This window comes from Canis lupus, chromosome 6 (assembly GCF_011100685.1).
Source record: "Canis lupus familiaris isolate Mischka breed German Shepherd chromosome 6, alternate assembly UU_Cfam_GSD_1.0, whole genome shotgun sequence".
NCBI lineage: Eukaryota > Metazoa > Chordata > Mammalia > Carnivora > Canidae > Canis > Canis lupus.
This window is the reverse complement of record NC_049227.1, coordinates 25,978,066-26,004,415: the sequence shown is the minus strand read 5'-3', so window position 1 is coordinate 26,004,415 and position 26,350 is coordinate 25,978,066. Positions and strand designations below refer to the sequence as shown.

Here is a 26,350-nt window from a genome sequence, read left to right as displayed (position 1 = left end):
AGATGAAACCAGTGGTGATGCATGAAGCATGTATGTATATATGTGTGTGTGTGGAATGAATATATACCTATGTGTGTATATACACACATATGTACACATACCATTCCTTTAAAAATATTTTACTTATTTAAGTAATCTCTACACCCAGCTTGGGGCTTGAATTCACAACCCTGAAATCAAGAGTGGCATGCTCTTCCGACTGAACCAGGCGGGTGCCCCAACATATAGCATTATTGTGCAGATTTGCTGAATGATTCACAAGGCATGTGATTGTACTTAGAATTGAAGCATCTAGCAGAAAGGTGGAATTGACCAAATTATTTAGGGGAGAAGTCTCCTCTTGAGTAATCACTATGATGAAATATAGTTGGAACTGAATTTTGAAAGCATTTAACATGCATTTGAAACACAAGCATCCAATCAATGCTCAGTCGATTCACATTTTCATTCACTTGTTTGTTCGTTAACTCATTTCATCAAGTAAATTTCATTGTTAATTTCTTCTCTGCTAGTAGTTGCTAGAAGTGTTTATTCATTCATTCAACAAATATGTGCCAAGTAGTTGTGAACAAATTAGTGAACAAGTCAAGACAGAGTCTGTAGAGTCAATGAAGGGAGCCCACTGAATTGATGTTTGAAGTGATTTTTCCCCCCTTTGTGTCATCTTAAAGCTGTCTTGTGCTTCTTTGGCTTCTACAATGAAATATGAACTCCCTCCGAAAGTAGAATTTTTGCCTATTGACCATCTGGTAAGGGCTTATATCTGGAATGCTTCTCCATTTGCCTCCATTGCTTGTGTCAACTTCTGCTTCTCCTGGAGGTGTAAACAAAGGAGAAAGATCTAGTCTGTAGGTCTCACACGCATTTGGATGTGAGGATGCTTTTAAAACTTGGGCTTGGGATGCCTGGGTGGCTCAGCGGTTGAGCGTCTGCCTTCAGCTCAGGGCGTGATCCCAGGATCTGGGATCAAGTCCCACATTGGGCTCCTTTCAGGGAGCCTATCTCTCCCTCTGCCTATGTTTCTGCCTCTCTCTGTGTCTCATGAATAAATAAAAAATATTAAAAAAAAAAAAAACTTGGGCTTGAGGGGCACCTGGGTGGCTTAGTTAAATGTCTGCCTTTGGTTTGGGTTGTGATCCTAGGATCCTGGGATAGAGCCCTACATCAGGCTCCCTGCTCAGTGAGGAGCCTGCTTCTCTGTTCCCTCTGCCCCTCCTCCCTGCTTGTTCTCTCCCTCTCCCGGATAGATGATAAATAGATAGATGATAGATAGATAAAATCTTTAAAGAAACAACAAAAAACTTGGGCTTGAGATAGGGAATGTATTGGCTTGCTAGGACTGCCACAACCAAATACTACAGACAGGCTGGCTTAACACAAATTTTTTCAGATTTCTGGAGGCAGGGAAGTCCATGCTCCTTGTCAGTGTCCACAGTTTTGGTTTCCTTCTGATGCCTCCTTGGCTTGCAGGTGGTTACCTTTACACTGTTCCTCATATACTCTTTCCTCTGCATGGACATCTTTTTTTTTTCTTTCTTTATGTGTCCTTTATGTGTCCAAATTTCTTGTACTTATAAAGATACCAGGCAAATTGAATTAGGTCCCACACTAATGGCTTTAATATAACTTATTCACCTAATTAAAGGCCATATATCCAAATATGGTTACATTTTAAGGTATGAGGGGGTTCAGATTTCCAGTGTATGAATTTGGGGTCAATACAGTTCAGTCCTGTAAATAGGGGTCAACTCTCTTCCAGTCCTCTCACGGCCTCCCATTAGGCATGCCGGCTCACTCAGTGCCGGCTGCACTCAAATTGCAGGGGGAGCTGACCAACAACAGCCAGGCCCAGGACCCAGTCTATACCAACTAAATCAAGCACCTTACTTTTTCTTTAAAGGTCCCCAAATGGTTTCAATGGAAAGCCAGGGCTGAGAAATTGTGAGCCAGGATCTGGAATATCTTATCCATGGTTTCATTTTTTCAAGTTTCAATGACCCATGGTCAACTGCAGTTGGGAAGAAGATGATCCTCCTTCTGACCAGTTGTCAGGAAGTCAAGAGGTCAGTGGTATCCTAATTGTATCCAATTGTCACAGCACCTACATCCCTCCCCTCATTTCATCTCATCACATAGACATTTCATCACATCACAAGAGGGGTAAATACCAGACAATATTTTGAGAGTGATTACATTCACATAACCAGCATATTGTTGTATAGTGTTGCTATTCTCTTAACTGTGCCTGATTTCTTTTTTTTTAAATTCATTTATTAATGAGAGAAAGAGAGGCAGAGACACAGGCAGAGGGAGAAGCAGGCTCCATGCAGGGAGCCCGATGTGGGACTCGATCCCAGGACTCCAGGATCATGCCCTGGGCTGAAGGCAGGCGCCAAACCATTGAGCTACCCAGAGATCCCCTGTGCTTGATTTCTAAATTAGTCTTTATCATAAATGTGTATGGTAGGAAAATAGAGGGTATACTATGTTTGATACTATCCAGGGCTTCAGGCATCCACCCTGGGATGGGTTAGGGGGAGCTGCTGTACTTCTTCCCAAACTTGCCTGACTATAAAAGCCACTGGACATGCAAATAGCTCAGAATATTGCATTAGGGAGGGGCACCTAGGTGGCAGTCGGTTGGGTGCTTGACTCTTGGTTTCCGCTCAGGTCGTGATCTTGGGTTGTGAGATTGAATCCTGTGTTGGGCTCTGCACTCAGCATGGAGTCTGCTTAAGACTTTGTCTTTCTCTCCCCCTGCTCCTCCCCACCATGCTTGCGTGCTCATGTGCTCTCTCACTTAAATAAATGAATCTTTTTCTTAAAAAAAAGAAGATTGCGTTAGGGAATAGTCTCCATCCTCCTCTTCCAACCCTTATTTTAATTCGTACAAGATGATAAAATGAACATATGCTTTCCAACAGTCACTTGAAAGTTGGATAACCCCTATAGTTTTAAGTATAAAAAAAGGTGTAGACTTTTAAATTTCTGTAGGATCTGATCCTTTAATTGGTTGCTGTGAATGGCCCATTTCATTTTTTGAGGCAATGAGATGATTTTGTTTGAAGTTCAATTACAAAAGGAGCGACTAAAATAGCATATGACTGACATGTTTTTATAATCTTTGAATTAAGGACAGGTGGTAAGGAGTCAGCTCCTGACTCACTACAGTAGCACTTCACAGATACCTCCCTAAATCCTTAAAGTTGGAACTTTTCCGGAACATTTACATATCTGATCAACTGTCAGATGGCCAGAGGAGAGAAGCTCAGGTGTGGAACAGAGGGGCCCTTCTGGCTTGGCCCATGACTGCACCTGCCCCGTACAAGTAACACCTGACCCCTGTGTAGTACTTTGCCCACCTCAATTGCCTGGGTTCTTATTAAAAAGCAGATTCTAATTTACGAGGTCAGGGATGGGGCCTGAGTAGTTTGGTGTTAGAGCACCTTCCACATTTTTAATTTTTATCTTCGTAACAGTATCATATATACTGTTAACACATTTTTCAAATCACTTGCATTTCCTCCCCCCCTCATTGAACCTCATAACATTGCTTTAAGTCAATTAGTACTAATATGATCTCCATTTGATGGATGAAAAATTAGGCACACATAGGTTAAGTGATTTGTCTAAGGTCTCATAGCTAGTTGAAAATTGAGAACTTTGGGTTTTTCTCTGGCTTAGTGTTTCTCAGGCTTGAGCAAGAATCAGAACCACCTGGAGGGCTTGTTGAAACAGATCCTGGGTGTGGACCAGAGTTTCAGGTTCATTAGTTCTGAGACAGGCACCAAGAATCTGCATTTCTAACAAGTTACCCCTTAGAGGCTGATATCGAATAAATGTCTCAAAGGACAGTGTCTTTTCAGAACCATTGTGCCTAGCTGATCTCCTACCCCTTTGTACTATTTGGTAATACTCTGCTAATCAGACTTTAATCAAAATTAGATTTTGAGCATAATTTAGCTTGATAATGGAACATACAAGGTCATCCACACTCAGTGGTTGTGATCGAAGAAACGAACCCACCTTGCAGTATAGTAACTGTCACTCCAAGCTAAAGGTTTGCATGGGTGTTTGGAAAACTTCATTAATTCAGACTTGTTTGTCCCCAAAGCTGTGGTTTATTGTTCTTTTGAAATACTATTCCTACTTTAGGAAATGGTAAGTATAATTTTATTAGAAATTTGCTTCTTTTTTTTTTTTAAACATTTTTTTAAAATTTATTTATTTACGATAGTCACACACACACAGAGAGAGAGAGAGAGAGAGAGAGAGAGAGAGAGAGGCAGAGACACAGGCAGAGAGAGAAGCAGGCTCCATGCACCGGGAGCCCGACGTGGGATTCGATCCCGGGTCTCCAGGATCGCGCCCTGAGTCAAAGGCAGGCGCCAAACCGCTGCGCCACCCAGGGATCCCTAGAAATTTGCTTCTAATAAAAATGGGAGTATTTACGTCTTGGTGAAATTCTTGTCAAAACAGGATTACAGACACTGATCTCCAAATGAGAAAATGAGTATTGTTGTATCAGGAGTGGATTTCTTGTCTTTTGAGGTAGTCTTTTCCTATTACCTGTCGGTGGCATCCTGAGGGCAGAGGGGCAGTTGAATGAACAGCAGAGGGTGGAATTTTTATCTGTATTGACTTTCTTGGAAAGAATGCTGCATGAGGCCAACAGACAGAAGTCATCTGTCAGGACTTCAGATGACCCTCTAATGCTGTGGAATCCTGAATCATTTATCTACAACTCTCACTTCATACTAGGTCTGTACCTCAAGTGTCCTCAAGAAGTTTCCACTTGGCTATCCCAGAATTCAGTCCTTCAACATTTATTGAGCATCTACTATGTGACAGGCAGCATAATAGGTATTGGGAATGATTAAGTTTCTCATTTTAAGAAAAAGATTTATTTATTCATGAGAAACACAGACTGAGAGAGAGGCAGAGGTACAGGCAGAGGGAGAACAGATTCCATGCAGGGAGCCTGATGCGGGACTCGATCCGGGATCCCAGGATCACGATCTGAGTCAAAGGCAGGCTGAGCCATCCAGGCATCCCTAAATGGTTTCTCATTAATGAGTCCTTGCTACGGGTTAGGATAGGGGTGTAGAGTGTGAGTTCTGGAATTGTATCACCTGGCCAAATCCTTACACTATTACTGTTGTGTGACTTTGGGCAAGTTAACTTCCCTGTGCTTTGCTCTCGTTCGCTGTAAAGTGGGATTGTGGGGTGCCTGGGTGGTGCAGTTGATTAAGCATCTGACTCTTGGTTTCAGCTCAGGTCATGATCTTAGGGTGGTGAGATTGAGCCCTGTGTTGGGCTCCGTGCTCAGCTTGGAGACTGCTGGAGATTCCCTCTCCCTGTGTACCCCAGCCCCTAGACTAATAAATAAATCTTTTAAAAAAATACCGTGGGATTGTAATGGTAGCAACCTCCTAGTATTGTTGCAGACACATGGAAAGCATTTGAAAGTGTCTAGTACAAGCTAGGGAATCCATAAATGTTATCAGTAACATTTCACCTTCCTTTTACATGTACTCTTTCACTTAATCAGCCACCCCCTAGGTGGCACCAATTCTGCCCCTATTTTAGAGATGAATTAAAAACCTTGCCCAAGGTCATAGAGCTATTAAGTTGCTAAACATAAAATTGGATTTAGTTTTCCCTGATCCCAAATTCTGCTTCTAATCCCTATACTAGTCTTCAAGTGCTTAATAGTAGTGCTAACACCTTCTTTCTTTGTCCAAATTCCCCAGTGCTTCAAGGACCCACCATCTTGGCGCTGGATCTAAGTCCTTATTGGGCCAGAGTCAAGGGCAATATGGATTTGGGACAAAGGTCAAGAAAGAGAGAACTCTTGGCTCTCAAGAGGTCTTCCCAAAACAGAAGGGATGTTAACTCTGTACTGCTCCCACTTCCCTGCCAAGAGAATCCCTTCCTTGTTGGTTGCTGTGCAGTCTGCTCGCCAAAGCGGGGATTCAATCTGCAGACATGTTTGGTCTTTCTGGTCCCCTCCTCCTCCTGCCATTCTAGTCATAGTGTGGCACTGAAGTACACAGTTTAGGTATTTGTTCCATTCATTGGTAAGTCATTGTCCTGTTGTTAATTTTTAGATTCAGGAAAATTTCTTTGTAAATGTTGATGGAAAATGTCCCAAGCCCCATCTATCATGCCCTTACTGACACTAACTGTGGCAAAACTCAGTATGTTTCTCACTGCCATCTAGCTGTGTGGACTGGTGGTCTGGCTGCTTTGAGTGTGAGGCTGGTGACCTACTGGGGCTCAGGAGGTAAGTCATGACCAAGACTCAGGTCAAGACTACAGTTGGGGCTGAAAGGTGGGAGCAGGGACAGCTACAGGGGACAGATGGCTTTGCAATTTTTTGAAGACTCAATTTCTTTTCTTTTTTTTTTTTAGAGCGAGAACACACATGCAAGTGGGTAGGGGCAGAATATTAAGCAGGCTCCATGCCCAATGTATTATGTCACCAGCTATGTCTTTCTGAGAAAGATCTTTTCCTTCCACAGGTTCTAGTTTTCTCATTTGTAAAAGGAGGATAAGCCTAGATGTTCTTGGATGTCTCTTGCAGTTCTATTGGAGTTGCCCCAATGATCTTAACCCTACCCTCTAGTGGTTTGTAGCTATTTCAAGATATCATAAACAATGCCTTGGACTGGTATGAAGACTTACCTACCATTTTCTTTGCCTCTGGTCCCTGGATTGCAGAGAGAAGCTTCCCTAAATTCCTTAGCTCTCAGGACATGATGCTTGGTACACAGTTTTCCCTTAGCGCTCTTTTTAATGACTTTATTAGTACGGTCACAAGTTTGATGTCTCTAGTACATTGATAATGTAGCTGAATACAAATATTTTAAATAAGTATATTACATAAATGTGTCAAGTTTTAAAGTGTCAAGTTTGAATGATCATGCATTTCCCATGCATTTGCATCTGCATCCCCAAATTGTACAACTCAATCTGTGCTATCCTCACTGGGTCTCAGTGTATGCCTCAGCTAGGCTGGGGCAGGAGCTGTTGTGCCTTTTTGCAGACCCGGATTTTCAAGAGCAATGGTGTTGAACTCAGGCATTCCATGGAGCAAGGAAAGCAAAACCAGGTTTTGCTCTGGTTCAGGTAAAAATGCAAATACCAACTATTGCTTGTGTGAGCCACCCGATCCTCCAGGGCTTGGGCTAGCACAAAGGGTATTTGGGTATCCCTGCATGAGGCCAACAGGCAATTTCTGTACCCACGTTTCCTCCCTGGGGGAAAATTCTAGAACTGAGATGCACAGTCTTCCAACATGCTGTCAGTTATATAGCTGGAACCAAGATGGGATTCATAGTAACTTTTTTCATCAAAGGTATTAACAGTCCAACCAACAACCTGAATGCCTTTGGCTGACCACTTCTTCAAGTAGTCCCTAAAGAAAGAAGAAAAGCCAATCCAGTTAGAATAAGGACCAGTTGTTCTAGGAATCTATAATGGTCACTACATATGGTATTCAATGGGTACTAACAGTGCCCCAAAGAGCCTCTTAACTGGCCTCTGCATGCAATCAGAGGGAGTGTTCCAAAACCCAGCACCAGAACCTCCTCCAAATTGTTCCAGCTTACAACACTTCAGTGACTTCTAAAGATATCCTCCACCACCACCACCCCGCCCCCCCCAAAAGTCATATTGGCTGGCTTATCCCCACCTGTTCTTTGGCCTCATCTTATACCACACTCCCCGCTTCCTTTTCGGTGATAGGATATGGATTTTCTTTCAATTCTTTGAAAGATCTAGGCTCCTTCCTGTCCTAACACTTTTGCATGTTTCCTCTTCTACTTGGCTGTCTACCCTCCCACCCCATTCCCCAACTTGTTCTTCTGATCTTAGCTTAGTTGTTATCTCCTTGGGGATGATTCCTCTGATTAGGTCAAATTACACAGTATATGTATATGTACACTGTTCTCTCTACAGAGCATTTATCTTAGTTGTAACTTTATATTTAGATTTTAATTTGATGAGCAAATATCTCTTCTACTTGACTATAAATTCCATGAGGGCAGACCATGGTTTTCTTACCATAACATTTTTCAGCTCCTTAATATACCTTGCAATACTGTAAGCAACAAATATTGACTGACTTGAATGCACACATGCCTGAAAAAAATACGTAACTAACAACTCTAATCAGCTAAAATACACAGCTATAAAACTGCCACAATAAAGGTCAGAGATTGCTAGCGCATTTGGGAATGGAAAGTTTTCTTGGAAGCAATGGAGCAAAGCCTCTAATGTAGAGCAGAGCAGGAAGAGAGGTGGGAGGAATAAGGTAGGCGCTCACAAGATGTTTTCACTGTGACTCTGCTCTGGATCCTATGTTGGTTTTCAACGGAAGCCAATCACAAGGGCATGTATTCTTTCTTTCATCACAGTTTGGCAGGTTTATTTTTTATTTTTTTTTATTTTTATTTTTTTTTCCCTAAAAGTGCACTAAAAAGTAAGAATTTTGATTAACTTATTTTGGAAACAGCGAAGTATGCCTGAATTCTTCCCACCTAAGAAGCCAGGAGCACTGTACCTTAATAAAGGCATGAAGGGGGCAGCCCAGATGGCTCAGCGGTTTAGCGCCGCCTTCAGCCCAGGGCCTGATCCTGGGATTGAGTTCCACATCGGGCTCCCTGCATGGAGCCTGCTTTTCCCTCTGCCTGTGTCTCTGCCTCTCTCTGTCTCTCATGAATAAATAAATAAAACCTTAAAAAAAAAAAAAAAAAAAAGGCATGGAGGGCTTTGTGGGTAAAAAATTCAATCCAGGCTCTCCACTTTGTTAATTCTTCCTTTCCAAGAAGAACATTTCAGGAAATGTGTCAGGAAAATATAAAAAAACCTTCCAACTTACGGGGATACAAAATCCTTCTGTATGAGGAAAGCTGAAATTCCACACAGGTACCACAAGATATTATGCATGCTCCAATCGAGCAAAATGTCCATTACCACAAACATGGACTGTTTCCAGAAAGTATCATAGCGTGGCTTCCCATCTCCTGTATGGCTAAGGCTCCAAGGTCTATGAGTTAATGCTGTTATTACATTCTGATCTGTTTGTCTCATCTGAAAAGGAATTTTAGAAATTAAAATAAGTATCGTATCTTAAATCCAAACCTCTTATTTTTCTTTAGATTTAGTCAATGTACTTACTCATTCTGATGAAGTGGCCATAATGGTCCCCTGCCTCTCCATGTCTACTAAGTAGACCTAAATCCTTTGAGTAAATAATGTAATGGATGTAAAGCATTTAATATGCAGTATAAATGAGAACACTTCCTTCACGAAATCCTTACCTTTAAAATGAGTAAACTATAATTTCAGGGTCAAATTCTCATGTACAAGAATAAACTTTCAACTGGTTATCAGTTTAAACTTTGGCCAGAGATAAGTATATTAGAACTCTGTGAAGACGGAACCATGATCATCTCCAGATGGGCTGGTTAGCTTTTGATTCTAGAGAAAATGGCTGATCAAGAGTCGTTGAAGTGGGGAAGTGGGGCAAGAAGGAAGTGAGGAGAGAGAGCAGACAGAGAAGTAGGGGCAGGGGTTAGGGAAGGACAAGGAGAAATAGGAAGATGTGGATGTTTCAGTCTGTGCTCTGTGCTCCTCTGGACAACGTAGCAAACATTTTGAAGGCCTCTGTGGTCCAGTAAGATTGGGAAACATTGATTCAAATGTCCCCCATGACCCTATTCATCTTAATGACAGTTTATATCTGGATAGGTTCCACCCTTACTGTAAAATTTTAAATGTACACTCTGTTGGTCACTGTTGAAGAATGCTATAGAACCAACACATTACCTTGGAAACTGGTAAGTAAAAGAAAAGATTAGCATTTATTTGCTTATCACATAACTAAACAGTAAAAAAAAAATTCTCCATCACGAAGTCATTTTTTTTAAAGGTATAGTCTGTTATTTAGTGAAATGAAGAGCTATATAATTTTTTCTCCTGAAAATGTTTACTAAAGTAATCTGAATGAGCCTGTAAACAATATAAAAGGAGCTTAAAGAGGAATCTTGGTATTTTAAAATAGGGTATGAGTTCATTCTATTTGAATTTTTGTTAAAAGAGGAATTTAACTGAATGAAATTCAGTTCCATTTAACAGGCATCTATCTTATGCTTACCTGGCCCTTTCTGTTATCACCATCAACTAACACAGTATTATGTACAACGCAAATGCTGAATTTTACCTTATAGATAACTTCTGGCAAGAAAGAACAGACGATACTATTATTGTATAGTTGAGGAAACTCCAGATATATTTTCTTTAAAGCATCAGTAGCCTGCAAAGCAGAGAGATTCATGTATTTAAATGTAATAGTCCCAGCCAATAACTATTATATACTAAGTACAACCCTATGGAATAAATCAGAACTTTACTAATATATAAGGATGTTGAAAGGAATATTGGTAGATTCCATTATCCATTGGGATACTTCTTAAATTGACATCTACAGCAGACAGGGAAGAAAGTGGGGGTACTGTTGTTTTACTATTTTGTTGAGAGGCTCAACAAAATACTTTTTGGAATGTATGGCAGGCAGCAGGCCAGTTGAGGCTGGAAGCAAAATTTTAAACTTTTTCCCTATATCCCAGTTTAGCTACTAGGAAAAGTCCTTTTATACCCACAACTCTATCACCCTCTGTCTTTCCTGGCTGAAGCATGAGTCAACCAGCCTGGGAACTACTAAGGGTAGATGTTCTCAGTCCAGGGGACTGAAAGGAAATGGCATTCATCACCAACATGGAGGCAGAAATCATGGGACAAGGGGGGAACTGGGAAGAGCTTCCCAAGGTGAAGAGAAGTTTCTTTCTGTACTAGTCCAGCTAAAGGAATGAAGAAGAAATGATAGAACTAAAATAGTGACATTTTGTAACCTCTTAGTGAATTAACAGATTTGGCCACTGAGCATCAATAGCAGCTAACAACAGAAGTGACTAGGCATTAGGGGGAATGTAATGTCACTATATAATAATTCTTGAAATATCACTAAATTTTGCAAAGTCCCAGATACCTATAACCAAATGTAAGCAACAAAATGCATTCCCAAAAAGAAAGAAGAACATAGAAATTACTCATGTCCTGTTTCCCCTTCACTAATGTGACAGAGCATGGGCTAAAGAGCCAAAGGTGTTTTCTCGCTGTCTGAACTAACATATGCCCTGTATGTGATTCTTCACCCACATTATTTAATTCTTTTAACAACCCCATGGGATCATTTCTTTTATTATTCTCATTTTCCCCATGAGGAAACTGATGCACATCAAGGTTAAGTTTACATTGTACCAAGTGAAAGAGTTTAAAACCATCTGTTGGACGCCAAAGGCCATGATTTTGGCTCCTGTGCTCTACTATCTCCAATTTGCTACACTTGTTCCTTTACACTACCATTTTGGTCACTAAGTTCTAACGTTGCCCAAACTGTCTGTGAGCACCCAACCAGAAAGCTCAAATAGCTGGATTAAAAAAAATTTTTTTTCTTCTTATTCCCCCCTTTATTCTAAGGGAATATGCATGAAGGTCAGTACACTGTGGGTGAAATGTACCTATCAGGGTTCTCAGCATGGGCAATATCATCAACAAAACCTGAAGTGCTCATTAAAAATACATGTTCATTGACCCTAGACATTTTCAGAATTTCTTTTCTTTGTGATATGGCCCAGGAATTCATATTTTTAATAGGTATTCCTGGTGATTCTGATGCAGGCCAACTGGAGAGCCTAGATATATACAACTATGTATCAGAATATCAGGATGTACCAGCTTGATAAATGAGCCAGAGCACCAGTCTCCTTTATTCGGAAATGAGTGTTTACTGTGCTAAAGTTAGAATATATACTTAGGCTCTTATTTCAGGTTTTAACAACTCTATATTCAGGTTAGAATATATACTTAGGCTCATATCCCAGGATGAATAAAACAAACAGACATCAGAATTCTCTACCAGCAGATGGCTTATTACTGATAACAACTTGCAAGGGGGAAAATACTTATAAGTTGTCCAAATGCAGAAAAAAAGTATTTGTACTTGAAAAGCTGATTATAAGTGAACAAATGTAATCTAAACTGTATTTTCCCATTGATTTCCATTGCAACAATATGTTTTTATGAATAAAAGTATATGTTCTAAAATTTAAACAAATTTTATTTTGGAATGCCATATGCATTTGAAGAGATTATAATAATTTATCATAAAAATATAATTACTCAAATCATAGAATAACAAAACTGTACATAAGGGATAGAAATCATACAGGGGGATCCCTGGGTGGCGCAGCGGTTTGGCGCCTGCCTTTGGCCCAGGGCGCGATCCTGGAGACCCGGGATCGAATCCCACATCGGGCTCCCGGTGCATGGAGCCTGCTTCTCCCTCTGCCTGTGTCTCTGCCTCTCTCTCTCTGTAACTATCATAAATAAATAAAAAATAAAAAAAAAATAAAAAAAAAAAAAGAAATCATACAGGGAAGAGAACTCTAAGTAAAAGATAAATATCCTAACAGCTATCAAAAAATCTATATATGGGAGTTCTCTTTAAAGTCAGTATGTTGTCCAATCTGAAACCGCAACTGGTCTTGAGTCTAACTCCTGAATTCTTTCTTACAAGGTTAGTTGAATGGTTTATTCAAGAAATGCCTCTTTATGCCTTATTTAAATATCTTTAGTAAATGCTATTTGTGCAAGTGAGAGAAACCCCACTCTCTATTTTGTATCAGTTGTATGTCAGGAGTTGTTCAAGGGTAGCATCAAAGGTTAAGAGTTCCATAATTTACTATTTCCTAAAAGATGTGGATTTTTGCATTGTAAACTTTAATATTCAAATATAGTTTGTAAAAATAATTTAAGAAGGGTAAGAAGCAAAATCTACAGTTAATTTTGGAAATGACTAGCAATTAAAAAAGATGTCCTTTCAAAAAAGTGAAGACTATGGCATAAACTGTACCATGTTTGCATGGCCCTTGACATCAAAGAAGATTGTGAGGTTATAGTTTAGGCACTCTGCAACGGCTTCTCTCAGGGTAGGGATCTTTTCATCAGGGAAATCATTCCTATAAGAGAGGGGAAAGGAATAATATATTGCAGGGAAAAGAAAAAAATTTAGTGAAACATTTGACAAATGTCTCCCAACCAACAGGAAAGAGTGTTTCTCTAACTTTTCTTTAAGCGTACAGAAGTCTAAGGATAATTTATGTCTTTGAACCAGATTACAGATACCCTTGACCAAAGAACAGTAACAAAAAAATCACTTAATTTTTAGGAAATCATTAGATTTTTAATATAATTAGTAACTCTACTCACCAAAGGGAAGAGTATAATGCCACCTCTGGAGAACCTGAGACTTAAATTTAAGACTGTAATTGCCCTATAAAACCTTGTGCAGAAAACAAAACAAAACAAAACAAAACAAAAAAAAAACAAAACTTGTGGAGAAATTCCTAGAATACATAAATCTGTTCATTGTGTTGTGCACTTAAGTACAATTGTTCAAAACAAATAATTGTCTATACATAATTTTCTGATAAAGAAAAGGATAGTTAAGTGCCTGATATATAATTAGCTTTTTTTCACTTTACATGATTTAACTTATGCTTATCCAACTATTTAATTTCAAGTGTAATATCTTGGTTAAAAAGAAAAAGATAAAGATAACTTAAATACTACAGGCAATTTTGCCAGCCATTCTATTCAATGCCTATTCCCTGGGAGTGAGAGATGAGACATGCCTTTGCTATTCCCTTGGCCAGTTTTAGTTTCCATACTCTCCTCTCAGGATGAGCATCTCACCATAGTGAGGGTAATTCTAGAGAAAATACCTATTTTTCCTACAACATGGTCCATAAACACAAGCCAATGACTTCACCTGGTGTTTAAACAAAGAGATGGCAGCGAGTTCCAATTGTACGATAAAGACTGGCTGTGTTAAAGACATTAAGATGGTATATTGACACCAATATTGCACCTTTTTTTTTTGAAATTAGAAAGGTGTTTAATTAGTTCTTAATGTGTATTTTCCAATATAGATTAGAAGTAGTAAAACAAACAACAACAAAACCTATGTAGAATGACATAGTGTAATATAGTAATGGAGTAGTTACCTAGAAGATATTTCTCATTTGATTTCCCTTCCCTGTCTAGAGGATTTTTATGTGTTTAAAATTTTTCACATACTCTTTTCTTTAAGATCCACTGTACTAGGGCAGCCTGGGTGGCTCAGCAGTTTAGTGCCGCCTTCTGCCCAGGGTGTGATCCTGGGGACCTGGGATCAAGTCCCACCTCGGACTCCCTGCATGGAGCCTGCTCCTCCCTCTGCCTGTGTCTGTGCCTCTCTCTCTCTGTGTGTGTCTCTCATGAATAAATAAATAAAGTATTAAAAAGAAAAAGAAAGATCCACTGGACTATAAGGAAAAGTGAATTTTTTTTAAGGCATACTGATGAGTGAATGAATAATTGTTTTTTTTTTTTTTTTTAAAGATTTCAGACATTGAACAGAACTCAGGGTTTGGATTTTATTTAAGGGTAGCAGTTTATATGATAGATGCCAACATTTTCAGTGGTTTCTCTCCTCCATGGATTTCCAGGATTATTACAGGTAATTTTTGAGGAGTCTGGCTAAAAGTTTATCAATTTTATTTATCTTTTCAAAGAATCACATCTTGGTTTCATTGATTTTTTTTTTTTATTGACCTTTTCTATTGTCTTTTTAGTCTCTTGTTCATTTATTTTTGCTTCGATCTTTATTATTTCCTTCCTTTTACTCACCTTGGGCTTTGTTCTTCTTTTCCTAGTTCCTTTGGTTGTAAGTAAGGTCTGATTGAGATTTTTCCTATTCCTTGAGGTAGGCCTGTATTGCTATGAATTCCCTCTTAGAACTGCTTTTGTTGTATCCCAAAGATTTTGGACTATTGTGTTTTCATCTGTCTCCATATATATTTTTTTAATTTCTTCTTTGATTTCTTTGTTGACTCATTGGTTGTTTAGTAGCATGTCATTTAGCCTCCACATGCTTGTGTTTTTTCCAGCTTTTTCCTGTGATTGATTTCTAGTTTCATACTGTTGTGGTCAGAAAAGATGCATGATATGATTTTAGTCTTCTTAAACTTACTGAGACTTGTTTTGTGGCCTAACATGTGATCTATCCTGGAGAATGCTCCATGTGCAATTGAAAGAATATATACTCTATTGTTTTTGGATATTATGTTCTACGTATATCTGTTATGTCCATCTGATCTAATGTGTCGTTCAAAGACCAAGAGAGTTTCATTACTGATTTTCTGCCTGGATGATCTATCCACAGTATCATGCCTTCTTAAAGGATTTTAAGAATGGTGATGACCCTGAGCATTTTTTGCTTTAATTGCTGACTTGGAAGCTGACCTCTTGTTAGCTGCAATGTCACTGTAATACTAAGATCAGCCTTTCCCTCACAGATACCAAACAATGAACTATGATGATTGTAAAGAGCAATTCCAGCAGCCTGCACTCAGAACTTTCAAGTGTTACCAATACTTTTTCTAGATTAAAGTATAATTTCCTTTGGTTGACTTTTCTGTCAGATCCTAGGAAAATAAAATCTGAATAATCTTTTAGGGAGTACTATAATGTAATCACTAGGCTGAAAATTTAATACTCAAGGAATACTGACCATTCTCCAGAGAAGTGATACAACATGACTAACAGTGAGCACATGTTTTTCAGTATTACAAAGAGGAGAGGGATTTAGATAACCACATTCCAAAGTATATTACCCAGTATACTCATTCTAACGTGTTTATAGTTGTTAATGGTGGGAATGGTGAGGGTTCTGTACTCATATATGTTTGACAAACATTAAAGGTAATAACTGATTGATATGGACCATTTATCCCTAAAAGAAACATCTAGAATATAGTACTTGATCTCAGCTAATCCGAGAACCCTTTTCTTGTGGAATATCTTATAGAATTAGTTCTGATATACATATATATAAAATTTATTTATATGATAACACAAAGTAATTGTTTAATGTTACTAATGTTAGTGACCAGACAGAGTATTGTCTTGAGAATAATTCCCAGACCAAATCTGGATGTTTTTCCAGAAAAACATCCATGCCATATTTCTGTTGTTCCTGGCACCCTGCTCATTACCTGGGAAACCTGTATTCAGTTCAAAACAGAATACAACAAAACAATTCTCCCGGAGCAGAAGATGTCAGTGTCTTTACCAGGTGCCAGTATCTTTATGTGATCCCCAACAAAAGCTGAAAGGTATATTTAAGTGACAAGGAACTACTTACCTTAACCTGTGATTTGCTGCAGGATTAAGCTTCCTAATTTGTTCAAATGTCAAATCACACAATCGACCAGTGCCATCAGTCGTCCTGTCGACTGTGTTATCATGCATTAGGACAGGAATCCCATCAGAAGTAAACTCAATGTCCAACTCCACACCTGTTGCTCCATTCTTAGCTGCCTTAACAAAAACATCAACAATATTAATGGCAAGTGGCCACAGATACCACTTTACAATTTAAATGATCAAGATAACCAACACATAGCTTCTCTTACTGATTCCTTCTCCTTCCTGTACCAAATAATAACTCACTCAGTTTCTACTTTTCCTATTGATAAACTTCAACTTGCACACTCAAACACTTCCAATTCCCCACTCTTCCCATTCTCACAGTAGTAGATGGGGGAAGTTTCTGGAACTTAAGTTTTCTCTGGTTGCTTTAACCTCATGGGCTATTAACGGCTCACAATTACAAATATTTAGACAAATTCCACTGTTCACCTCCACTCTGCTTGGTACAGCATCTCTGGTAAGTCCCCTGTGTTTGCTGATTAGCTGTATATTGCACTACTTTGGCATAAACAAGAGGAGTCAGGTTTTTGTTGGTTTAACATTACACTCTGTAGCAAAACACCAAGCCTGCTTCTAGGGGACACTACACTTTGTTTATGTAAGCAGCACTGGCTGTTGGCCAGCAAGCTGGTAAGCAAGATAAGGTTTACTAGAATTTATCTGAAAAGAGAGCTTGAGTATGTTTCTCTGAGATACACTACCCAGCGTTTGCTTCCTTGCCTTCTCTGTCACAATGAAGACCTGAAATACTCATTATGATCAAGATTTTAAATTAAAAAAAATTTTAAATTATGCAAATACACAGCAGTATACAGCAAAAAAGACTTAACAGATGTTAATATTTTGCCACATTTACTTCAATTTCTTGCTGACCTGAAACATAGTAGTCACTATATACTGAGCTTTTTCTATATGGTCTCATGCATTATTCTAAATGCTTTAAATGTATCAACTCATTTAATTTTCACCACCCTTGGGTAGTACCAAGATTCTCATTTTCAAATGAGGAAATAGAGAAATTAAGAAACTTGCTCTAGGGTGTACAAACTGTAACATGGTAGAGGCGGCATTTTTTTTTTTTAGAGGCTGCATTCTTAAGCACTATGTTTACTACTGACACTACGGATATAGTGAAATTTCTCCCCCTTCCTTTCCAGCTTAAAGTTGATGTGCATCATTCCTCTGTAATTCTCTTACAGGCTTAAGTACCCAGAAACTACATGCAACTCTGTACTAGTGCACAGAAAGCATTCAATAATTGTTAGCCATTGTTATTTATTGTGTTCTTTTTAACACATTTTAAATTTTAATACAGTTGAATTTATCAATCATGTCCTTTATGGGCACAGATTATTCTATTTTATTTTTTAAGATTTTATTTATTTATGCATGAGAGACACACAGAGAGAGAGAGAGAGAGAGGCAGAGACACAGGCAGAGGGAGAAGCAGGCTCCATGCAAGGAGCCTGATGTGGGACTCGATCCCAGGACTCCAGGATCACATCCTGGGCCGAAGGTAGGCGCTACACTGCGGAGCCACCCAGGGATTCCCAGATTATTCTATTTTATTTAAATTCTTTCCTACCCCCATTTATAAAAATATAATACAACTCTATTTTTTTAAAGGATTTAATTTATTTTATTCATGAGAGACAGAGAGAGAGAGAGAGAGAGAGAGAGAGGCAGGCAGAGACACAGGCAGAGGGAGAAGCAGGTTCCTGCAGGGAGCCCAATGTGGGACTCAATCCTATGACCTCAGGATCATGACCAGATCTGGAGGCAGATACTCAACCACTGAGCCACCCAGGTGTCCCAATACAACTCTATTTTCTTCCAAGCTTTAGAGCTTTTTTGATTTTCACATTATGACCAAGATTTTCCCCTCTAAAAAAAAATCCCAATTCTATCACTAACTGGCTGTGTCATCTAGTTATTTACCATACTCCAGACTCAGTTTCATCTTTTTTTTTAAAATATGTATTTATTTATTCATGTGAGAGAGGGAGAGAGAGAGAGAGACACGCAGAGACATAGGCAGAGGGAGAAGTTTCATCATTTTTAAGATGATACTTCTCAGGGCATCTGGGTGGCTCAGTCAGTTAAGGGACTCTTGATTTTGGCTCAGGTCATGATCTTGAAGTCGTGGGATGGAGCTCTGCATAAGGCTCTGCCCTTAGAGTGGGGTCTGCTTGAGATTCTCTCTCTCCCTCTGCCCTTTCCCCAACTTGCATGGACAGACGCATGCTCTCTCTCTCAATAAAATCTTAAAAAACAAAAAAGATACTTCTCTAATGATCTTAAGAGATGTGAGGATTCATAAATTATGCATGTAAATTACCAAGCTTGATGACTGCCTCAAGGTTGGCACTCAACATAAACTATTATGATTTTTTTTTTCAAATATTTTATTTATTTATTCATGAGACACACAAAGAGAGGCAGAGACACAGGCAGAGGGAGAAGCAGGCTCCATGCAGGGAGCCCGATGTGGGACTCCATCCCGGGTCTTCAGGATCACGCTCTGGGCCGAAGGCAGGTGCTCAACTGCTGAGCCACCCAAGCATCCCAACTATTATAATTAAAAAGAAAAACAACTCAGTGAAAAAACCATTACAATGTAGTGCTCACATCTTATACTGGTTAAAAGGTATATCTTTTTTTATAAGATTAAGATATCTTCTCTAAGTTAAAGACAGAAGAATGCACTGTTAAATCATCATGGGTTTTATCATTTAAGACATAAAACAACATCACACTTTCAGTATTCACAGTGCATCTCTCTCACTGTAACACAAATGTTATCCTTATTCCTTGATGCCAGCACTGTAAGTAGGTCAATTATTTTTGTACTTATTAGGGACATCTCTATTTGGTTAAACATAAAAAATAACAATGGTGAGACACTGAATTTTAGGAAGATTAATTAGTGAGTTCATTTATTTGTTTTTTTCTGAATAGTTTATTAAGGCCCAAAACAAAAGCTTCTAATGACTGCACTCAGCTTTATCAAACTTTCATGTTATTCCAGGTATAGAGGCAAAAAGATAAACTCCTGTTTTAAATTCACATATTAGTATACAATTCACACTCATCTTTTCACTTAGAGAAATTCCTTATAAGAGTATTTTTTCTTCAAATTTCACATAAACTGGCTTACAAAAATACTGCAATTTTATTAAAATTTTATTTAAAATGAAAAAACTTATTTAAAAACTATACTGATAGTTTAATAATAGAATAGCACAATGTAGTTCAATGGTTGTCCTGAGGCAGAAGTGTGAGTTGGGAGTTAACTCCATTGAGCACAAAGGAACTTTCTGGGGTAATGGAAATGCATTAAGGTGGTAGTTAGCCAGGTGTATATATTCATCAAAACTCATCAAACAGGGATGTCTGGGTGGCTCAGCCCTTGAGCGGGCTCAGGGCATGATCCTGGAGTACTAGGATCAAGTCCCACATCAGGCTCCCTGCATGGAGCCTGCTTCTCCCTCTGCCTGTGTCTCTCGTGAAAAAAGATAATCTTAAAAACAAAACAAAATTCATCAAACTGTACACTGAAAATGTCTGTTATTAATGTAACTTACACTTTGATAACATTGATTTAAAAAGTATTGGTTTAACTACTTCATTATATTTATATGATTTTTTATTTTATTTATTTTTTAAAAAAGATTATATATATAAAACTATTGCTGGATTGAATGAATGAATAACTGTGTTTAACCTTTTCAGGAATTGCCACTGTTTTTCCCACCAGCAGTGTAGGAAGTTTCCAATTTCTCCACATCCTCGTCAATACCTGTTATTGTCTTTTTGTTTATTGCCACCTTAATGGGTATTTTGTGTTGGTTTGATTTCCATTTCCCTGATGACTGATAATGATAAGTATCTTTTCTCATGCTTTATTGGCTATTAGTACATCACAATCTTTCCAACAAATACTTATTGAGTGCCTATTAGATATGAGGCACACTGTTCTAAGCAGTGAGGAGAGAATGGTGAACAAGAAAGAAAAGGATCACAGATCTTACATTTCAGTAGGGAAAAACAGATTACAAATATGTTACATGTAAATGATGATAGTGATAAATGTTTTGAAAAAGAAAACAGAGGGTAATATGAAGGTTAAGGCAAGGCAGTCAAGGAAGGGCTCCCTAAGAATATGACATCTGAGCTGAGACCTCAATGATCAGAGGGAGCTAACCATATGAAGATTCAGGGGAAGAGTTTTCTGAGCAGAAGAAACAGCAAGTACACAGTACAAGACCACACAAAGACCACAATGTAGGATGGAGGCACAAACTGTTGACTGTCCACTCAAATCTATTTCCTTTCTTCTTCCCCGCTGGTAGAGACCTATTTTTGCCCCATTGATTAGAGTAAGCGAACTATTTTCAAACCCTCTCTCTGTGTGTAACGGAGACTTCTGGGAAAAGCATATGGATGAGGGAATGAGATTGGATGGTGGTGTTTAAGAATGTGATGTCTGGGGCTGCATTGGCCAGCTGGCAACTACAACAAAGGCTAGCATAAATACGCTGCAGGTGGCAGAGCAGATTGAGCCACAGAACCTGAGTCCTCCATGATTATAAACTGAACAGCTAAATAAACCATTGTGGAAGTCACCTCTCTCCCATACTCTTGTTATGTGAGATAGTAAGCCCCCTTACATATTTGAAGTTTGAGTCTCTATTACATGAAGCCAAAAGCATCCTAACAAACACCCAGGGTGGTTGAAATGGGAGCAGGGGTTTTGAGAAAGGTATAAGATAAAAAATGTCTGGATTTTATTTAATTCCAATAGAGAACCACTGGAGGATTTTAAACAAGGCAGTATATAATCTGATTTATACTTTTAAAGCTGCACTCTGGCTCCTGTGTGGAGGATGGACTGTGGGTATAATTTAATTCCTCTGTCACTGTTAATAATCATGTATGTTTTTGGAATACATCGATTTCATCTCTTTCAAGTTTCTCCTTCTGTATCTATTGTATAATCTATTAGAAATTCTACCATTCTCAGAATGTCTTTCCTGATTTTTTACATAGTAAAATATTTAAGAATATAAATTATGAGCTGCATACATACAAAGGGAGGAAAACAGGACCAAAAACATACTTTGATGGAAATAAACTACATATTCCTTTTGAAGTCAAGAAGGAGGATGTGACCTTGTCTTCTACAGTTTGTATTCAACAGCTAAATTCTGTTACAGCTAAAAAGTTCATCCATAATGATTTTATAGGTGAATAAGAAGAATTATCATAATTCACTTCGTCTTAAGACCATGAACTTGGCATAGTTTTTATCATTATTACATATATTAAAGACATGCACAACCTAAACATACAAGACATGAATGGAAATTAGCTTTAATTCCCTTGCAACACAACAGGATATGAAACACTCTATGTGTATGTGTAGCTCATGTACATACTTCCTCATTTAGTATGATTTATATGTAGTTAATGATGTTCCTGGTCAAACCTGATCATTGATAAATACTTAGGAATGTCTTTTGTGTTTAATTAACATGGAGTTATACTTTAAGGCAATTTACATAAAGGTAATTTGAAATGGAAGCCAGTGACAATTATGTACTTTTCCCCCTATAATATAATCTTTCTTTTCGTGACAATTCTTCTGTGTAGCTATGTTACTTCACTTGACCTCAGTTTAAGTTAGAACGTAAAATACATTCTTTAATATCTTTATAGTTCTATTTATTTTTTAAGATTTTATTTTCAGGTAATCAAGATTTTATTTTCAGGTAATCTCTACATCCATCATGGGGCTTGAACTCATGACCCTGAGAACAAGAGTGGCATGCTCTTCCAATTGAGCCAGCTAGGCACTCTTCCCCTTGGTCTATTGTGACAGAAGGGAGACAGAGCAACTTTTCTAGCTTTCTATTTAAAAATAAAGATATTGGATCACCTGGCTGGTGGGCTTGCTCACTTCCTCAAATAAATAAATCTTTAAAAATAAAAAGAAAGAGAGAAGTCTAACTTGGTTTGCAAACACAGAATCAGCTATCCTTCACAAGCTTCTTTTTTTTAAGATTTTATGTATTTATTCATGAGAGACACACAGAGAGAGAAGCAGAGACAGAGGCAGAGGGAGAAGCAGGCTCCATGCAGGGAGCCCGATATGGGACTCAATCCTAGGTCTCTCTCCAGGATCACGCCCTGGGCCGAAGGCAGGCGCTAAACCGCTGAGCCACCCAGGGATCCCATATCCTCCACAAATTAAAAGCTGCCTTCCTGACTCCTTGCCTTCTTCAGACTTCATTTTTTTTTACCGTTAGACTGAGATGATTTTAAAAATGAAGCCATCTTTAGATTATTGGCCTAAAGATCTTACATTTGTGGAGGTCTTCTCACGGGCTAAGCACTTTCTGTGGACTACCTCATTGAATCACAATCTATTAGGTGGGTACCAGTATTATCCCCATTTTATAGATAGGGAAACTGAGGTCAGGGTGGGGGAGAGTGAAGAGAAGTCTAGACTGCCTTCCTTTCCCACCCTACTCAGAACTCTGACTGGGACACAGAGATCTTAAGTAACTTGCTCATTATGTAATACTGTCTGTCCCTAGCTGGACAAGAAGTTCAAAGTTTTTACGTCCTGGAACACAGCCTAATCTCTGACAATGAGCCCTGGGGCTCGGAATCCTGAATTCTAAGAGTTGTGTGTATTTGAGTCAGTTTTCCTACCCATTCCATGTTAAAATAACGTCTCAAAGATATGTGAGGGTCAGATGTATTTCCACAGATGCAAAAGTGCATATAAAGCTGAAAATCCCTCATCCGACACCAACTATCATTATTATGAAGTCAGGAAAGACTGCCAGGGGCTTGGAAGGAGCAAGAGTCTTAGGACAGCCTTGTGAAAAAGAGAAGCAGAAATTGTTCGGGAGTCTAGCTGCCAGGGTTGTTTGGTATGAACTGTGTGTTTGGAGAAAAAGGTGATAAGAGGATGACTTGGATAATTTGGAGGACAAGCCAAGCCATCTCCTGTGAATGCGATGCGTTTAGAATAGAATCAACCACCACAGCGACCGTACCTTAACCTGGGCCACATCTCCTGCTCCATTTGCCAGTCTTTGTTCTGTTCCTTAAAGTCAGTCTGCATAGTGTCTGTTACCTGAACATTCCAACATTATTCCCACCTCTGGACTTTTGCACCTGCTATTCCCTTTTCCCGGAGACACCTTTCTTCCAAATCCAAGGCTCATAATCTCAGTTTCAGTCCAGGTCACGTCTTGCGAGGGGACTTCTCTATCTACAATGGTCTAGAATAGCCTATCTAGAATAGTCTTAGTCCTCCTCCTCCTCCCAGTCATTCCTTATCCCGTTACCCCTTTTCTTCATTACACTTTTTCGCTCTCTTAAAAGTCATCTCATTCATGCGTTTCCTTGTTGAAGGCCGATTTCCCACATTCCAATCAACGCACGCTTTCGCAGGGACCCTTCTTCCCGTCTGTACCCTCCGCGCCTGGCATAGGGCAAATATGTAGCTATTCGCGGTGATCTAGAAATGAGTTGGGAGATTTCGGACTTCGGAGGGACCGAGGGCCAGCCACTTGGGGACGAGTGGGACCTGGGAAGGCTAACATGAGAATACGGGGGAACCTTCGGAGGGCCCAGCAAGGACCCTCGGAAGGTCCCACCTCCCTCCAGGGGGCGCGGAGGGGCGCGAGGCGTGGGGGGCTCACCTGCCGAATGGCCGCCAGCGTGTTCTCGGGCGCGTCGTGGCTGCCGCCGCGGTGGGCGATGGCGGAAACCCGGTCCCGCGGCTTGAGCACCTGCAGGGCCCTGCGGGAGGGCACGGGCTCAAAGCTGAAGAGGCGCAGCAAGAGGTAGAGGCTGCCGGTGAAGAGGCAGGCATTGAAGGGACTACGCGTCACCAGCAGCAGCAGCAGCAGCAGGAAGGAGAAGGGGCCCAGGAGGCCTCCCTGTTCCTCCCACAGCCACATGCCGGCGCCCGCACCGGCACGGATGGGAGTCCCGGGCCCGCCGGGCTCCCCGGACAAGAGAGCGAGGAGCTGGGGCGAAAGCCCACGACACCCGCCACAGAGGTAGCCCTCTTAGGGGACCAGCGCCGCACAATGGCGGCGGCGGCCGCATCCGGAGAGGGAGCCCGCCGTCCAGCCAATCAGGGCCGGGGATCTGCAGAGCTCGGGGGGCGGGGGTGGGGTGGGGAGGGCGGGGCCGCTGCCATGGCAACGGAGGGGGGCCCAGGCGCTAGGCTCACGTTCCAAAATAGCTTGGGATTATTCTGGGGTCGGGACTTCAACCAAGATTTTTCAGACTCCAGAAAGGAGCGGTCGCAGGGTTGTAGGGCTGGAAGGGGATCTTGGTGACTCTTCACTCTGCCCTTGAGGAAACTGCCCAGCGAGCCTTGCAGGGGCAGGACGTTTAGATTGCTTATTTGTTCAAGATGTGCAAACACAGGCGCTCAGGACACACGCGTGCGTGGGACCGCCTGGATCGCTGCTCTCCTGGGGTTTACATTCTCGTGGGAGGAATTAATAGCGCTTAGGGAGTATAGCTCACATTTGTGGAGCGCTTACCATGTTCCAGGGGCTGTGCTAGCAAATGCTTCATGCATTATCTCATTTATGCTCACAAGAGTCTCAGTGGGTAAGTATTAGTTCAGGAGGCTGAATTCAGTCGATTTTGGAAGGATTTTTTTCAGATTCTGAGGAAATGAAAGAGCATGGCGAAAGAGGCACAATGAAATTATAAAGCTGGAAGGAATTTTTCGGAGTCCTTCATTTTATAGATGAGGAAACTGAAGCTAGGAGTGGTGAAGTGAATTGAGCAATCTATGACAGGCAGGACTGACATCAAGCCATCCTAGTTTTAAGCCAGTGGTCCTTGCACTCTTCCTCCTAACCTTACATTTCCTCCTACTAAGGGCTAATAGTGGGGCCTTTGTACTAGGGACTGTGCAAGAAATTCATCTGAATTGTTCTTCACAACTACCCTTGTGATAGGCTCTTTTCTTTCTTTCTTTCTTTCTTTCTTTCTTTCTTTCTTTCTTTCTTTCTTTCTTCTTTCTTTCTTTCTCTTTTTTTCTTTCTTTCTTTTCCTTCCTTCCTTCCTTCCTTCCTTCCTTCCTTCCTTCCTTCCTTCCTTCCTTCCTTCCTTTCTTTCTTTCTTTCTTTCTTTCTTTCTTTCTTTCTTTCTTTCTTTCTTTCTTTCTTCTTTCTTTCTTTTCTTTCTGATAGGCATTTTCAAAACTTCTCATTGCAAAAACCGGCACAGGAAGGACTTTCAGCAAGAAAGGCAGGAAGTTAAATCGAGGTAGGAAATGGTAAGGGGCAAGTACATATTTTGGAAAACTAGTAACATGTTTAGATAGAAAACTTTGGTAAAACATTCAGGGCTTTTTGAGCCATCTTGAACCTGTTACCTTTCTTTCCCACTGATTTGCCAAAGGGTAGGATTGACTTGAGGCTTAGAGTTGATATCTAGGATTCAGAAATTTTTTATTTACGGAGAAAAAATTTGGTGAACGTTGTTCTGTTTTCCAACGACCACAAGGAAAGAGGTTATCTTTCTTTTTTCTTTTTTTTTTTTTTTCTTTTTTGGAAAGAGGTTATCTCTTGACCGATAAATAAAAAGTAGCAATTTCAAGAAACACTTAAGGGGGCTGGGCTTCAGAGCTGAGGAGCGCTCACATTGTAAGATGCTATAATTTTAAAGGCGCTAGTTTTCACCAATAAAAAATAAATTAAAAAAAAAACAAAGGCAGATGCTCACCAATAAAAAATAAATTTATAAAAAATAAAAAGGCACTAGTTTGCAGTCAAGACTACGTTTCCCAGCGTGCATCGCGCTTTCAGCAAGTATCACGCCAGGACGCAAGTGCCCGGGCCAGGGAGCGTGCCCGGGCGTGCAATGCACTTCGGGAATTGTAGTTTTTTGGAGGCTCAACGTTTCCAACGGCTCCGGAAGCAGC

General features: G+C 39.9%; 1 protein-coding gene across 3 annotated transcripts; it reads right to left on the bottom strand.

The window, feature by feature from the left end:
- Positions 1-512: 512 nt before the first annotated feature.
- Positions 513-24,527, bottom strand: GDE1 (glycerophosphodiester phosphodiesterase 1). Of its 3 annotated transcripts, none has more exons than XM_038540234.1 (6): positions 24,099-24,527; positions 16,313-16,488; positions 12,980-13,085; positions 10,229-10,321; positions 8,885-9,096; positions 513-814 (listed from the first exon to the last, which is right to left on the bottom strand). In XM_038540234.1, the coding sequence occupies exons 1-6, from the start codon at positions 24,357-24,359 to the stop codon at positions 799-801; spliced, it is 864 nt and encodes a 287-aa protein (XP_038396162.1). In that variant the 5' UTR covers positions 24,360-24,527; the 3' UTR covers positions 513-798. The 3 variants fall into 3 exon arrangements, with proteins under 3 accessions (XP_038396162.1, XP_038396161.1, XP_038396163.1); XM_038540233.1 differs by lacking the exon at positions 513-814 and adding an exon at positions 6,777-7,420 and having other exon boundaries at positions 24,099-24,525; XM_038540235.1 differs by lacking the exon at positions 513-814 and adding an exon at positions 6,777-7,420 and having other exon boundaries at positions 16,313-16,484; positions 24,099-24,486.
- Between the last annotated feature and the right edge of the window lie 1,823 nt (positions 24,528-26,350).